Source organism: Podarcis filfolensis (genome assembly GCF_964270895.1).
Source record: "Podarcis filfolensis genome assembly, chromosome: 11".
NCBI classification, from domain to species: domain Eukaryota; kingdom Metazoa; phylum Chordata; class Lepidosauria; order Squamata; family Lacertidae; genus Podarcis; species Podarcis filfolensis.
The window spans coordinates 35,533,089-35,549,881 of NC_139613.1; the positions used below are offsets into that span (position 1 = coordinate 35,533,089).

Below are 16,793 nucleotides of genomic sequence, written 5' to 3' on the forward strand. Positions count from 1 at the left end.
ACCCTGAGATCTTCGGAAGGAGGGTGGCATAAAAATTTATTAAATAAATAAATAAATAAATAAATAAATAAAATAATAATAATAATAATAATAATAATAATAATAGCCTGCATTTTTATGCCCTATGGCACAGTGGTAGACTGGAGGGTGGGAAGAAGTGTCATATTTTACTTTGCACAGAATGATCTGGATGGATGGAAATGCTGCATGTGTGCATCTGTGTTTGTTTGTATGTATGTATGTTTGTGTGTGAGATTGTATGCATGGGGGTGTGGCTGCTTGTGTATGTGTGCATATGTGAAAAAATGAGAGTGTGAAAGAGTGAAATAGAGTTCTGTATGTCTATATATATATATATATATATATATATATATATATATATATATATGCATGTATACATTGCCTTGTCTACGGCTGGCATGTGGCCCTTTTAAGGGTGCCTGACTGTCAACGTGGCTCTTGGGTCAAAAAAGATTATCCAGCCTTGTTTTACTTAGCAAAAGGGGGAAAAATGAATGAACATAGCCATAGCATATAAAGGAAATATGGTTTTAAGTCCACATACTTAAAAACAACAATACCTAACACTTTGGCAACTATGTGAACAAAAGAAAATAAGGAATAACCAAACAGCAATACTCACCAATTCCACAAATGCAAGTCCACCATAACTGTGAGCCACAAAAAAAACATTTTCAGCTGCTGATTGGGAGATAAAGTGGTCCCATATGTAAATTGCATGTTCTTCAGGAGAGCCATTTTCCTAGAAAGTGAAGATAACACTAATTATGATCATGCTTATTTATTTGGAGCTTGAGATATGCTAGATGCTTTTTTAAAAAAGTAAACAAAATGTTCCTGCCCAAGAGGCTTATAATCCAAATAGACAAGAAACACAATGGGTAAGAAGGGTTTTTTAAAAAGAGAGAAATAATATGCAGATATGCACCACACACTTCTTTAAACAGACACACACAACCCCCTTCCTAACATGCAGTACATTCACTAAGAAGAAAATGGAACATCATAACTTGCACATGTTATAAAATAGGGAGCTTTTTTTAAAGAAACAGAAGGAAATATAAAGTAAAAGAGAGATAGCAAGGCCAAAAGAAGTTAACTTTTAAGGAGCTTTTAAAGAAGAGAAAAATCAAAGAACAAACAAGAGTGGGAAGAATGAAGAACTGTAGCTGCAACACACTGACCAGAGGCAAGTACAAAACAGAAAGAAACTGATAATCACAATTATTTTGCAACACGTACCCTACCCTAATCTTTTCTCAGGCATCATTGTTTAGTTTTACATTCCTCTGTATTATGCACTTTAAGGTAACATTTAAAACCTATTACATCTGAAATACAATGGTCATAGACCATCTAATTCCTTTCAACAGCTGTCCCACTGAAACAAACATTTACCTATATTGTGATAATATGATATGATTAATATAGTGATGTTGTTGCACTGTGTATTTTCCTGCACCTGATCCCTATCACCTGCTCTACGTCACCAGACTAGGGAAACAACATGCAGGAAACTTGCACAAGAGCTTTATAGGGAAAAAGGAGAATTACCGTATTTTTCGCTCTATAAGACGCACCAGACCACAAGACGCACCTAGTTTTTGGAGGAGGAAAACAAGAAAAAAAATATTCTGAATCTCAGAAGCCAGAACAGCAAGAGGGATCGCTAGGCAGTGAAAGCAGCAATCCCTCTTGCTGTTCTGGCTTCTGGGATAGCTGCGCAGCCTGCATTTGCTCCATAAGACGCACACACATTTCCCCTTACTTTTTAGGAGGGAAAAAGTGAGTCTTATAGAGCAAAAAATACGGTAGATAGTGTTGGTAGCAGCCTGAGGTCAACCTTAATGTCAAGTTCTACCAAAATCTGTAGCAGAAAAATAAGGAGAAGTTGATAGAAACATTTTAAATTCCAGCTATGGGAAGCTAAATAGTAATGCAGGGTCTACCTTACCTAAAGCCCATGAGACGTAGGAGATAGAGAATGCAAGGTAGAACCATCCCTATTCATTTTAATTTGTGGATGAAAGGAGGCAGCTGTAACTACTGGCTTTGTCTTCCTTGTTCAATCTAATGAACCTGTTCTTTTCACAAAAGGTTTAAAACCTTAAAATTCCTGCCTAATTAGACAAATCTCATGTCTCTTTTGGGGGGAAAAAACAAGTTAACACTTTATGAATAGAATTTAACAAGTCATTTAATGCAGTGATAAGTTTTAAAAGCTTTATTCTTAATTATTATCTTTTATTTTAGTTCTCTTACTAGGAGAAGGCAGAATTAGTACATCTTACTATCTGTCAGTAACTATTAAAATTATCAGACATATCAGATATTGAGCACCTGTCAATCCAGTGAGCTGGAAATTCAATGAAAGACTACTCAGAAGATAAGGGAAATTTGGATTATTTAAGAAAAAATAATAAAAGATTATTTGATCACATATAAAATCCATAAAATGAAAAGTTACAGTGCATATTTAATGATTAGTTTAGTTATTTAAGGGAAAGTGTACAGAAAAAATAGGTTTTTTATTTCTAACTTTTGAATGTTCTATAGACCACAAGATTTATACCAGACAAGGGTGGGATATTAATAAATATACCAGTTAAACACAACATGCTTAATTATATTTACATTATTATTAATGGTTTTGTATAGGTAGGTCTAAGCAGAACCTGCTTATTTTGCTGCTAGGAAGAACTGGTAATTCCTAATTAATAGGGAAAATAGACAATACTGTCATTTGGTACTTTTCCTTATCTGCCTTGGAGCTTAATTTTATAGGATTCTGTAGCAGAAAATTGTGCAATTTTGCCCCACTTACCTTGTATTTGATGCCAGAGTAAAGTGATATGTGCTTAATGAATACAATAAAATAGGGAAGAGTAACAAACAAGAGTAGCAAATAAGGAACACTTATTTTGAAAGAGGAGAATCTCAGCTTTAATTTTTGGCAGGAACATAGGAAGGAACCTTCTGTATGGTCACACTAAGCTTTGGAACTCTGCATATTAAGGCCCAGGCCCACCTCACCTTGTCTTTGCCTTCCCACCTTGCTTTTTTGCTTTCTAACAAATACCTTTCTTTTCTGGCAAGTGTTTGGCTGGCCAAGCTGATCATTGTTTTAGTATTTGAAGAACATGGATTTTTTAATGTTACTATTATCTACCATTCAGAACCCAACATGGTAGTAAATAGCCCATTATGGCTAGTAGCCACTGAAAGCCATAATCTTCTATGAAGTTGTCTAATCACCATTTAAAGCTGGTAGGCATCACCCCAGCTTGTGGAAGCAAATTCTGCCCTGAAATCTCCCAACATTTAGCTTGATGGGATAACCAGAGGTTCTGCCCTTATATGAATGAGAAAAACATTTCTCTATCCATTTTTGTATCTACTATTCTTGAGAAAAATATAACTGAAACTACCCCATTGTGAAGTTTACTGGCTTTCACCAGGATAATTTCAACAGGACCTTTGCAAGATTCAAAGAAAATTTCCTGTACAGTCATACCTCGGGTTGAAGTCGCTTTAGGTTAAGCCTTTTCGGGTTGCGCTCCGTGGCGACCTGGAAGTAACGGAGTGCGTTACTTCCAGGTTTCGCCGCTCGTGCATGTGCAGACGCTCAAAATGACGTCATGCGTGGAAGCGGCGAATCATGACCCGCGGACGCGGGTTGTGTTTGCTTCAGGATGCGAACGGGGCTCCAGAACAGATCCCGTTCGCATCCAGAGGTACCACTGTATATAAAATGAGGCATTTTAGAAACATATCTAGTCAGCTTGTTTGGGTTATATTACACATTAAGCAATATTATTTTAGTCTTTTTTAAAAAAACCAAACACAGCATTGTTTGACAAGTAAGACCAGCGAGGCATATAACATTTTAATGAATCAAACCATTAGTGTCCACAGATAAGCAGTGTGCATACAGTATATACAGTGTTTTCTGGAGATTTCAAAATGCAGGTTAAAATCATGAATGGAATATTGCCATCATTAATTCTTAAATACCAAGCTGAAGGCAGGCAGAAACCAAAGCCTTATCAACTACACCAGATACTAATACCTAGGCATTGCAAGGTCTGCAGTTATGATGGACTACCTGAGCTGATAACACATGGAATTATCTAAACAACATTTGCATATTTGTGTAATTATTTCCTAAGGTTAATTAGCTCCAGCAAAGCAGTTTGCCCTTTGAGACTGCTTACAGTGACAGGTTCACATATTTCCTGCTTTGATGCCAAATTATCCTGATTCTTTTTTTCTTTTTTTGTTCTGCTAACCTGTTGCTAGGCAGATAGAAATCCTGCAATGTTTTCAAGGAGCTCAATCGTGATAATTTCAAAATACAAAACTAGAGAACTTTCTCCCAAGAAGTAGACCATAGTCAAATCAGCATTTCCACAGTTGAAAAGCAAACTGAAACTGTTTCAACAACATGTTAAACCTCTTGGTTTTTACAGCATGACTTCAGATACGCACTTGGTATTTACATACGCTCTTTTCTATGTATGTAACCCAGTGCCATGTACTGAAATGTTAATCTGAACTGCTGGATGCCAACAATTTGCATGGGAACACAGCTTTCCTGGTACACGCTATCCATGTCCAGAAACATTTATTGATGTGTATAAATCAATGTGTATGGCAATAAGGGCTACCTTTCTTTAAAAAAGGGAAAAGTTTGGTATCTTAGGTTTTAGCTCCATCCATTCAATTTTGAGCAATTTCTTCCTCACAGCACAGCCACACATGACACAACTCCCATTGCTCAGAAGCCTCACTTTCAACACATGGAGAGAGCTTTCTGGAAAGTGATGGGCTGAATGGGGGAAGAGAAAGGTCTGTTGCACAAGCTGATCTCTGCTCACATAACTGTTGGATACAAACCCCCATAAAATGGCGTAGACAGAAATTTTACTTCACAATAGAGGTCACCAATGCAGGAAGAAGCAAAGGCATAATTGGGATGGAATATTAGGATGTGGGAAATCTGTCACCCTTTCACACACCTGATTCAGCCTAGACAGGATTTCCTGTGGAAAGTGCAATTAGTTTTGCTGAATGCGAGCTTCATTCATCAGAATACACTCACTTTAGAAACTATATAGATAGAAGTCGAAGTATTTTAAACACAAAACCTATATAACCAACACCAAGTTATGATTACACGAGTCCAGCAATAAAATATCTCAGTGTACATACTGATGTTTTTTTAGTATTCAGATAGATGCTATCCAAATGAAGCAAACAGGTTATTGTCCATAATCTCTTTTTTCATCAAAGCTCATTCAAAAGTTCAAAACAGGTTTTGCTTTAACCATGTAAAATGCCAATAAGACATTTACTGCATTGTAATAGTTGCACCTTCCGCTCTGGATGCCCCTTGAATTGAGAATTGTCACTAATGTGTTAATCATTACTATTCTAGTCTGCTATTCAGTGTAACTAAGTTATTGATCCCACTGGTATTTTTCAGTCCTGTTTGACACAGAATAAGAATAGAATAAACATAATGGAGAGCTGTAGTACCAGTTCAAATAGGGCATATCACCAACAATCATGGAGGAAAACAGGGCAGTTGGAACAAGGGCACTTTATAGAAGGCAAGGTAGAGCAATTTAAGAGTGGCCTGATGAGCAGATGTCAGACGTGAGCAGAATGCAGGTCTATGAAGAACATGAAATCCATGAACAGGTACCTAAGATTTAGTGTGAAATGTTACCAGGTAGTATAAGTGCTCAGAAAATGCTTGGACAAATTAATTTATTCATGACTGCCACTAATGTTAAATCAAGCATCCATGCAGTGTACCTATGATCATCAGATGCTTGGGACAAAAATTATATATATGGATGACTATCACAATCCTGATATGATAGTGGGTTTCCAGACACCTGATCTGTCTGTTTTAGAGCCAGAATGCTCTAAATGGTAACAAGAGCTGCTTTGATTTGGCTAATTAATTATATATAGTGGGGTGCAAGAAGAACCTGGGGTCCTCCAGATGTTGTTAGATTCCCCCCATCAACTCCACTCAGTATAGCAACTAAGAGATAATTGGGAGCTGTAGTTCAGTAACTTGCCAACAAAGGTCCGTATAGTTAAAGCTATGGTTTTCTCAGTAGTGATGTATGGAAGTGAGAGCTGGACCATAAAGAAGGCTGATCGCTGAAGAACTGATGCTTTTGAATTATGGTGCTGGAGGAGACTCTTGAGAGTCCCATGGACTGCAAGAAGATCAAACGTATCCATTCTTAAGGAAATCAGCCCTGAGTGCTCACTGGAAGGACAGATCGTGAAGCTGAGGCTCCAATACTTTGGCCACCTCATGAGAAGAGAAGACTCCCTGGAAAAGACCCTGATGTTGGGAAAGATGGAGGGCACAAGGAGAAGGGGACGACAGAGGACGAGATGGTTGGACAGTGTTCTCAAAGCTACAAACATGAGTCTGACCAAACTGCGGGAGGCAGTGGAAGACAGGAGTGCCTGGCGTGCTCTGGTCCATGGGGTCACAAAGAGTCGGACACGACTAAACGACTAAACAACAAAGTCCAGTAACGTCTGGAGTGTCTCCGCTTTCTGAACCTTGCTATATAGATTAAATATGAGAAGTCAGCAAAATAAGAAATGAAGCCAAGACACAACTATTACCCGTGACAAACTAAGGGGGAGGGAACAAGGAATCAAAGAATTTTGTAGGGCCTAAGACACACACACAGGGATGCGGGTGGCGCTGTGGGTAAAACCTCAGTGCCTAGGACTTGCCGATCGTATGGTCGGCGGTTCGAATCCCTGCGGCGGGGTGAGCTCCTGTCGTTTGGTCCCAGCTCCTGCCCACCTAGCAGTTCGAAAGCACTCTTAAGTGCAAGTAGATAAATAGGGACCACTTTATAGCGGGAAGTTAAATGGCGTTTCCGTGTGCTGCGCTGGTGCTGGCTCGCCAGCTGCAGCTTCGTCACGCTGGCCACGTGACCCGGAAGTGTCTTCGGACAGCGCCGGCTCACGGCCTCTAGAGCGAGATGAGCACGCAACCCTAGAGTCGGACACGACTGGTGGTACGACAAGGTTAAAGCACATAAAGCATTTAAAAACCATATTGTCAGGAAAGCATTATTTAATGTCTGGATAAGATATATAGATTTACTTGAAAATAAAACCCCAAGGTGGTTGTCACCAATGGAAGCAAAGGCTCAGAAAAAGCTCAATATGGAGGCCAAATGGCCGAAATATTGGGAAATTTTGGAACAAGAAGGAGACAAATTGAAATTGCAGAGCTTTGAGAAATTAAAAGATAAAGTGTGAGACTAGCTTCATTATTATCAAATAAGAGAGGTCTATAATTTGGACAAAAAAATTGGCTTCCAGGTGGAAAAATCAAAATTGGAAACAGAACTGTTAGATCCCAAAACTAAGATACTTTCAAGAATGTATAACTTGTTGTTAAAATGGAATACGCAGGATGAAACGGTTAAATCTGCTATGATTAAATGGGCACAAGATGTTGGACATAACATTATGTTTGCTGACTGGGAACAGTTGTGGACCACTGGTATGAAATTTACGGCATGTAATGCCTTAAGAGAGAATATTATGAAAATGATATACAGGTGGTACATGACACCAGTCAAGCTTGCAAAAATATATCATCTGCCCGATAATAAATGTTGGAAATGTAAAGAAAATGAAGGTACATTCTTTCACCTTTGGTGGACGTGCCCAAAGATTAAGGCTTTCTGGGAGATAATCTATAATGAAATGAAAAAGGTATTTAAATATACCTTTCTGAAGAAACCAGAGGCCTTTCTCCTGGGCATAGTCGGCCAATTGGTGCCAAAGAAGGATAGAACTTTCTTTATGTATGCAACAACAGCAGCAAGAATACTGATTGCAAAGTATTGGAAGACACAAGATTTACCCACCCTGGAAGAGTGGCAGATGAAGGTGATGGACTATATGGAATTGGCGGAAATGACTGGCAGAATCCGAGACCTGGGAGAAGAGTTGGTGGAAGAAGATTGGAAGAAATTTAAAGACTATTTGCAGAAACATTGTAAAATTAATGAATGTTAAAATGATGCTGGATTGAAAATAAGTGGCATTAGCAACAAAGTTAATAAGAATATGCAAAAATGGATCGATAATGGATGAAACTATAGTTATAATATGTTAAGATATAGAGTTAAGATAAATGAAAGAGGGTAAGGATTTGCTGATTTGATTATGTAAATGGGAATACAAAAAGGGGAGGTGTCAGGAGGTCAAGGAAACAAGCAAATGAGTTTACAGATATCAAAAAATGGATTTGTTTTTAATTTTTTCTTACCTATTTGCTTTTTGCATTTTGTATTTTTATTTTTCTTTCTTTTGTTTTTCTTTTTTATGTATTTTTGTATGTTTTTTCTTATTTCTTTCTTTTTATATGCTTTTTTCTTATTTTGTAAACCTTTGTTTTTTGCAAAATCTTAATAAATATTTATTTTTTTTAAAAAAAATAGAGTCGGACACGACTGGCCCGTATGGGCAGGGGTACCTTTACCTTTAACACACACACACACACACACACACACACACACACACACACACAATTCTTGTTATTGCTTAATTTATAACATTTCAGAGTCATCCATATTAATGAGTATTTACACATGTTTTGCATATAATCTCTGCATTCAAAGATTAAGGCCAACAGATTATTACCAAGAAAATGATGTAGGAGCCTTTTTTATTTAATTTAAAGCATCTTTAACACATTCTTTACCCAACAAGATTCCTAGAACAGCTTACTTCAAACTATGGTATTAAAACAACAACAAAACATTAAACAATACACAGTGCATGTGCTTATTTAGCTAGCATGGAGGTGGCAGTTATGACATTTCACTTTGCTGGCTGTTGCTGCTTCTTACAGGATAGCTGCTTCTGATGGCCTTTGTGAGGGGAGGAAGTATCCAGTGTCATCCAATAAAGCAGCTGCAGGTAAAGAGTGTGATGAGGACATTAAGACAGCCCAAAGCATAGACACTCCATGGAGAGAATGCTCCACAGAACATGTTGTAGACTATATGAGAAAGAGGGGTGTGAATACAGTGGTACCTTGGGTTACATATGCTTCAGGTTACATACACTTCAGGTTACAGACTCTGCTAACCCAGAAATATTACCTCGGGTTAAGAATTTTGCTTCAGGATGAGAACAGAAATCGTGCTCCGGTGGCACGGCGGCAGCAGGAGGCCCCATTAGCTAAAGTGGTGCTTCAGGTTAAGAACAGTTTCAGGTCAAGAACGGACCTCTGGAACGAATTAAGTACTTAACCCGAGGTACCACTGTATTTAGAAAGGTTGCAGCCATGATCAACGGCAGTTCCAGCCTAAAGACATGCAAGTGATGGATGACATTCAGACATTAAAAACCACTGCCAAGACCCTGTATTTCAGTGTCCTGCTCAGAAAGGTGATAGGACAAGCCTAGTCCCTCTTAAAAGTAAAGCTGGCATAGAGAAACACAAAAGCATTGCAAAGCTTTTCCCAGTATGTAATAGCTGGGCTTAGTTAGTGGCTAAGAAAAGCTCTTGACGGGGACTCATAGGTGGGTAGGTAGAGATGAGATTGCACTGGATCCAGCATGGCTACCAGAACCTTCGGCAGAAATATATTGTTACTGAAATTACGGGGGGGGGGGGGGTCCTCACATCTTTAAAGTTGTTAAATGTTACAAATATTATGCCTGAATGTATCCTTTCGACTTGACAGCTCAGAGAAGATACATAGCTTTATGAATCATATAAAATCAACCCCTTTGCCAAGTTCCTCCATTCCAACGCCATTTTGCCCTTGGAAAAAGGACTCTTTTCCCTGCCACCTCCCCAAGCTTGAAGACATGTATACACACCTCCTACCCCAGGAAATGTCCAGAGGTGACAATTGCTGGGCTCACTGATCTCCAAGGGAAGCCAAATCTCATCACCTCAAATCTCTTGCCTCAGGCTCCAGACATGCAAAGCAAGTTCTATTGCACTTTTGGGTGGTGGGTACTTAAGACATGTTTGCCTATGCTTATCTTATACTTGGGTGTTGCCCTGACATATCTGTCTATGCTAATCTTGTGTAACCCTCCCCTTTTGTGACATGTTAGTGATGTAACAATGATGCATTTATGATGCTGTGCAAACTGTATTCTGGGAAAGTTTTAAAAGTCAATGTCACCCCATGCTCAGGGTTCACTCGCTGCTGTTGAACCTGTTGCACAACAATAAAGAATCTAAGTCTACTGACTGCTGTTTTGCTCCAAATTGCTTGGCTGGAATTTCCTTCTTTTATTGACCTCATGGACCCACGGGGGACTTTTACCCCAATGAGCTGGGTTGTTGAGTAGTCTCTCAACCCAGAATTTTCCTTAACAATATGATTGTGAGCTCCTCAGACCAGGCATTTGCCCTCTTGTACTCTTGTGCATACTCTTGTGCATACTGATGGCATTATATAAATAATAATACTGTGATGACTGGATCAGTAACTTTAACGTACAAACAGTCTTGACTCAAGTTTTTCAGCAGGTAGAACGTGTGTCAAGATGACGGTACATGATACTTACTGCCAGAGCGCATAAAGCTTTAGCTGAATGCAGGTAATCATGTATGAGGTAGATTTTGTCAGCGTTGTCAAACTACCATTATAAACAAAAATATTATTTTTAAAGTGAAATACAGCCGAAGTTCACTTATTAGGGAAGAACTGGTATTAAACACTTACTTCTGAGTAAACATGCATGAGATTGCACTTCAAATGTAGTTTCCATCATGCTTGCAAAAGCACAAAAACCCACACTATGTGAATTATATGATATTCAATATGCAGGCCAGCTGTTATCTTCATAATGTATTTCAAATGAGCCCACACAGTTGAAAAAGTTGCCCATCTCTGTGGTAAAGTAATGAACGCTATAAGCAGCCAGTTGTCCTCTTTGTAAATAATACTGTAGAATGGAAGCACAATGTACTTATAATTATTGAAGCACTGAGTGTCAGACTTCCTTGGGTCTATTTATGATCCAGGGAACAAAAAATTATTTCAGCATTCTAACTTTTGGAAATTTCAAAGGACTTTGGCAGAGGTAGGTGAAGCAAAGGTTAATGCTCAACACACATCTTTTATTACCAAACCATATGCTAAAGGTCACCCTAGGATAATTTTAGAAACTAAGCAGGTTTTATTTTACATAAAACCTTCCTACTCATTAAAAATTGTTCTAAGTGTATATCCTTTCCAAATGTCACTACATGCCAACACATTGCACATAATGTTGCAATAGGTTATATATAAACACTGTCAAACAGTAATAGAGTAACTTTGCATGAAATGGAATTGAATTATGATATACAGCAATATAAAGTAATAAAATCTGTTTCCTCTACAGCGCATTTTGGCTCATTCCACTTCAGAAAAAAATGCTGCTTCTTCCATTCCCACCTCACTTACAGTCGGGATGTTGCTTATGGGGCTGAAAGAAACCTCTCCCAGAGCACATGACTCTCCCCAAATGGCAGAGACAAGAAGGAATGCAAAAAAGGCCTCATTGAGCACATTGTTACAATATTAAGACCAACAAAAATTATTTAAATACATTAAAAACAGAAAACTGGCCGTTGGACTTTTGGACCACAAGGGAGGCAAAGGTGTGCTAAAGGAGGAAAAAGGAGGTTGCATAGAAGCTTGATTAATTCTTTACCTCTGTCTTCACAGCAGAAGATCCCTGTGAACTAGCTTTCTCAGAAAGAGAGTCTGAGGAAGTGAGGCAAATAGTGGTGTCAAGAGACAAAGTTCAAGGCCTTGTTGACAAATTGTTTTAAAAACAGAGAAATCATAGGGTGGCATCCACTCGAGAGTTCTTAAATAACTCAAATGTGAGATTGCCAATCTTCTAACAAAAATATGTAACTTGTTTTGTCCCTAAGATCAGTCTCCATAACAAAGGACTGGAAAGTAGAAAACATAACACTATTTTTTATTTTATTTTTTAAAAAGGAAGGATACAGAGATGAACTCGTAAATTATAGACTGGTTAGCTTAACATCTGCTCTAGGAGAACTGGTGGAACACATTATGAAAAACAGGATTACCGAGCACAGAGGAGAACAAGTCCTGAGGAAGCAGAACCTGCAAGGTTTCCAAAAGAAACATCCCATCTCACCAACTTTTTAGAGTTCTTTCAGAGTATCAAAAAGTATACATATAGGGATGGTCCAGTCAAGATGGTGTCCTTAGACTTTCAAAGAACTTTAAATAAGGTTCCTTACCACAAACCTCTGAGTAAACTAAGCAGTCTTGGAATAAGAAAAGAAATCCTCTTATGGGTTATTAATTAAAGAACAGGAAGCAGAGAGTAGGAATAAATGGACTGTTCTCCCAAAGGAAGGTTCTAAGAGGTGGAGTCTGCTAAGGAGAACAACTAGTCCTATGATATCACACACCCACTACACTGAGGAAACAAGCAAGAAGCATGCGCTACGAAATTCCCAATTTAAATGTCACAATCATACCTCATCTTAATAAGCCACAATATGCACGAACCTTTTGCTTGCATTCAAAGCCCCTTCCCTCCTCCCTTCACAGTGTGCAGCAATTAAAACACATAGGTCTCCAATTACAACAATTTCCCATTTCATCTTTATCCTTCTACAAGAAACAATAGATTCTAAATAGCTGTGTATAAAAACATTTTGACTATATATTGGTCAGCTATTTTCATATTTGGATTCCACACAGCCCCACAATTCACTGTCACTTCTGCTCATATTCCACATGAAGTGCAACAGAAGAATGACTAACACAGAAAACTAAATACCACTAATAAAGTGACATATAATAACTTTAACATGATATGATTTTCTTTAGATCACAAAACGTAAGCATTTAAATTACAGGCCTCTAGGCTGCATAATATTCTTCCAGGAGTATAAGCCTCATAATGAGACAATTTAGCTCTCAGGATAGAAGAACAAAAGGATTCACAAAAAACAAAAACTCATACACTCAAAGATTATCATGACTAGACTGTCACACTGTGACCTTGTTGGTGCCTAGCTAATCTGACAATATTTTGTAGTGCATTGTTTCAAATCAATAACTAATTAACAAAGTACAAAAGAAGTTGCACTCTTTCTGAGACTCCTTGTTAAAAATGGCTTTTGGTTGCACATGGGCAGAAAGGTCGCTTTTATGACATCTTCACAAGTCTTTCAACATCCTGCCACTGTCAGATTAAATTACTTAAAGCAATTAATCGTCATAAGTTAAAACAGAAGCACATTTGTTACAGCCGGTTGTCATAATGACATGGTGAGTAGTTGTTTTGATATGAATTTCTTCTACTGACCCTCTATCATATCTTAATTTTTTTGGTTGACCTAGCTGGAAGATTGGGAGCAAATCCTAACCAGCACAAGCCATGCATAGCTGGTGTGGGTGGGTGGGTGTGAGAGAGGAACTACCTACTGAAAGCAACTAAAAGGATATTCCATGCATCTTTCAAGTTTTCAGTTATTTAACTTTAAAGTAAATATATGTTTTAAAAAATCACTCAGCTTATTATTCATTTTTTAAAAATTGCAGCCATGGAAGCGAGGGAAGAGGTCAAGATCAGGACCATAGCATTCAAGGAAGGGAGGGATTAACACACCATACTTTTGATGAAAATCAGACAGAGTAATTTGGACAAGTCTGAGGACTCTGTCATTCTGTGTTCTACCACCTTCTTGGGAATATGCAGTAAACCACAGTAAATCCGTGCTGAAAGGAAACTTGAAGTAGGTGGATTTTTCACAGAGGCTATGAATGCAACATTAACATTTGCAGCATCCTAAACTGTCCCAAAGAGTGGAGCTGCTGCAACAAAATTGAGTAAAAACAAATTTTAGCTGGCAAGAATAAAATTGAGAGTGTTGTATTACAGATGGTTGAGGATGAAAGGGGGAACCCCAATAACTCATGGAAGGGGCCTCCATTTGATATTGGAGAAACCTTCCTCTCCTTCAGTCCTCTTCATTCAGCACACCCTTGACCCCAAAAAGAGGCTTCTGCTTGGAGGGGAGATGAGAAAGGCAGCTTCTATAACCTGCAGGTTTTTCTCTTGATACAATCCTACATTTAAGCCTTGTTGTTGTTGTTTAATCGTTTCCGACTCTTCGTGCCGGCGCCGTCCGAAGACACTTCCGGGTCACGTGGCCAGCGTGACGAAGCTGCAGCTGGCGAGCCAGCACCAGCGCAGCACACGGAAACGCCGTTTAACTTCCCGCTATAAAGCGGTCCCTATTTACTTGCACTTATGAGTGCTTTTGAACTGCTAGGTGGGCAGGAGCTGGGACCAAACGACAGGAGCTCACCCCGCCGCAGGGATTCGAACCGCCGACCATACGATCGGCAAGTCCTAGGCACTGAGGTTTTACCCACAGCGCCACCCGCATCCCTGTGTGTGTGTCTTAGGCCCTACAAAATTCTTTGATTCCTTGTTCCCTCCCCCTTAGTTTGTCACGGGTAATAGTTGTGTCTTGGCTTCATTTCTTATTTTGCTGACTTCTCATATTTAATCTATATAGCAAGGTTCAGAAAGCGGAGACACTCCAGACGTTACTGGACTTTGTTGTTTAGTCGTTTAGTCGTGTCCGACTCTTTGTGACCCCATGGACCAGAGCACGCCAGGCACTCCTGTCTTCCACTGCCTCCCGCAGTTTGGTCAGACTCATGTTTGTAGCTTTGAGAACACTGTCCAACCATCTCGTCCTCTGTCGTCCCCTTCTCCTTGTGCCCTCCATCTTTCCCAACATCAGGGTCTTTTCCAGGGAGTCTTCTCTTCTCATGAGGTGGCCAAAGTATTGGAGCCTCAGCTTCACGATCTGTCCTTCCAGTGAGCACTCAGGGCTGATTTCCTTAAGAATGGATACGTTTGATCTTCTTGCAGTCCATGGGACTCTCAAGAGTCTCCTCCAGCACCATAATTCAAAAGCATCAATTCTTCAGCGATCAGCCTTCTTTATGGTCCAGCTCTCACTTCCATACATCACTACTGAGAAAACCATAGCTTTTACTATACGGACCTTTGTAGGCAAGGTGATGTCTCTGCTTTTTAAGATGCTGTCTAGGTTTGTCATTGCTTTTCTCCCAAGAAGCAGGCGTCTTTTGATTTCGTGGCTGCTGTCACCATCTGCAGTGATCATGGAGCCCAAGAAAGTAAAATCTCTCACTGCCTCCATTTCTTCCCCTTCTATTTGCCAGGAGGTGATGGGACCAGCGGCCATGATCTTCGTTTTTTTGATGTTGAGCTTCAGACCATATTTTGCACTCTCCTCTTTCAACCTCATTAAAAGGTTCTTTAATTCCTCCTCACTTTCTGCCAGCAAGGTTGTGTCATCTGCATACTAATTTTCTCTTTTGGGGGTTGCAAAGAGATAGTGTGTGTTTGGCATAGCCGGTACTAAATTGAATTTAAGGATTCTGAAGGCACTCAACTGAATGTGCTTCTGTGTCTGTGTGCTCTCGCCTATTCTCCACCTTCTTTCGTCTAGCCGCCTTCTGCCTTGCCACTTCCACTAGTGTTTTTCTTCTGTTTCGCCTTGTGGGCTATTGCCGTTGCCGCAGGGGCTGCTGGCACAGGGATCTGCTGCTCCACCAACATTTGTGCAGGGAAGAGATCCACACTCCTTTGATAAAGCTCACCAGTGCTCCAAGCACAGTGAGAGGGAGCAGGGAGCAGGCTGCGAGTGGAAAATCAGCAGGCTGCTTTGGTCTAGTTGGGAAGCCACAGACTGTGACAGACAAGCAGCAAAAAAAATGCCCAGTAATCCCTTGCTAGGACAGGCAAGCTGCAAAAATTCGCCAAGAAATTCCTTGCTGAGTTGAGTCCCAGAAGTCCCTGCCTGTGACCAGAAGTGAGAAAGGAGGGATAGTACTAGCTTTGAGTTGAAGAAGTTTTTTGGGGAGAGAAGAGTGTGCAAAATTCAAAGGAAGGAGGGGGCATGCAAGCAATCCGACTCGTAACTTGCTTCCTAGTAGTCCCTGCCAGAGATAACTACTGAAGAGGAAGGTTGAAGTCAATAGAGTTTTTTTAGGGGGCAAATGCTCAAAGTTCAAACAGGGGAAGGGGAGCATGATTGAAAAAGGGTGGGAGACAGCCATTGTAAAGGAAGGGAGCCCAGGAGCAGTTTCTTAATAAAAAGATATAATAAACAGATATAGTGAAGGAGTAAGAAAAAGCAGATGAAGATCAGTATTGAGGGGAAAAATAAGGAAATTAGCCTGATAGAAGTAGGCAAAACAGTATCTGTAGTAGAGAAGACTTTGTCCAAGAAGAGCTGCCCATGTCCCAACGAGATTTTTCTCCTACCTTTGTCAGCATGGGAGGAGCCCGAGCCCAACCCAATGACCCCAAGATGCCAGTAGGAAATTATGCGTAGTTCCGGCTATGCTTGATATTTTTGAAATGTTATTTTGCAGTGTTTTGGAAAAATATGTTGAAATATTTTCCACATACCTTTCTAGAGGACATCTAATCAATCAAGTTCACCAGCTGGTGACCTGTTTCGAATGCCAGCAGTGATGGTCTTTCCATTGCTTTGCACTGTCTGTCACATGTATTACTATCTCCCTGTTGGAATAACGTAGGGTCGCTATATTTCAAAAAATGAAATTTTGGACACAAAAGTTGTTGAGCTTTCCCCCAAAAAATTTGCCCAAAAGTCAACACTACCAGACTTAACTCAGTACAAGCTATCC

General features: G+C 39.6%; 1 protein-coding gene across 7 annotated transcripts in view; it reads right to left on the reverse strand.

Moving 5' to 3' along the window:
* The window catches only part of ARB2A (ARB2 cotranscriptional regulator A), a 207,503-nt gene that overhangs the window by 101,125 nt on the left and 89,585 nt on the right, over positions 1 to 16,793 (reverse strand). For all 7 annotated transcript variants that reach the window (XM_083577048.1, XM_083577051.1, XM_083577053.1 and 4 more), the window contains one exon: positions 644 to 763. In XM_083577048.1, coding sequence (XP_083433174.1) covers positions 644 to 763 — 120 coding nt within the window. The remainder of the gene's footprint in view (positions 1 to 643; positions 764 to 16,793) is intronic.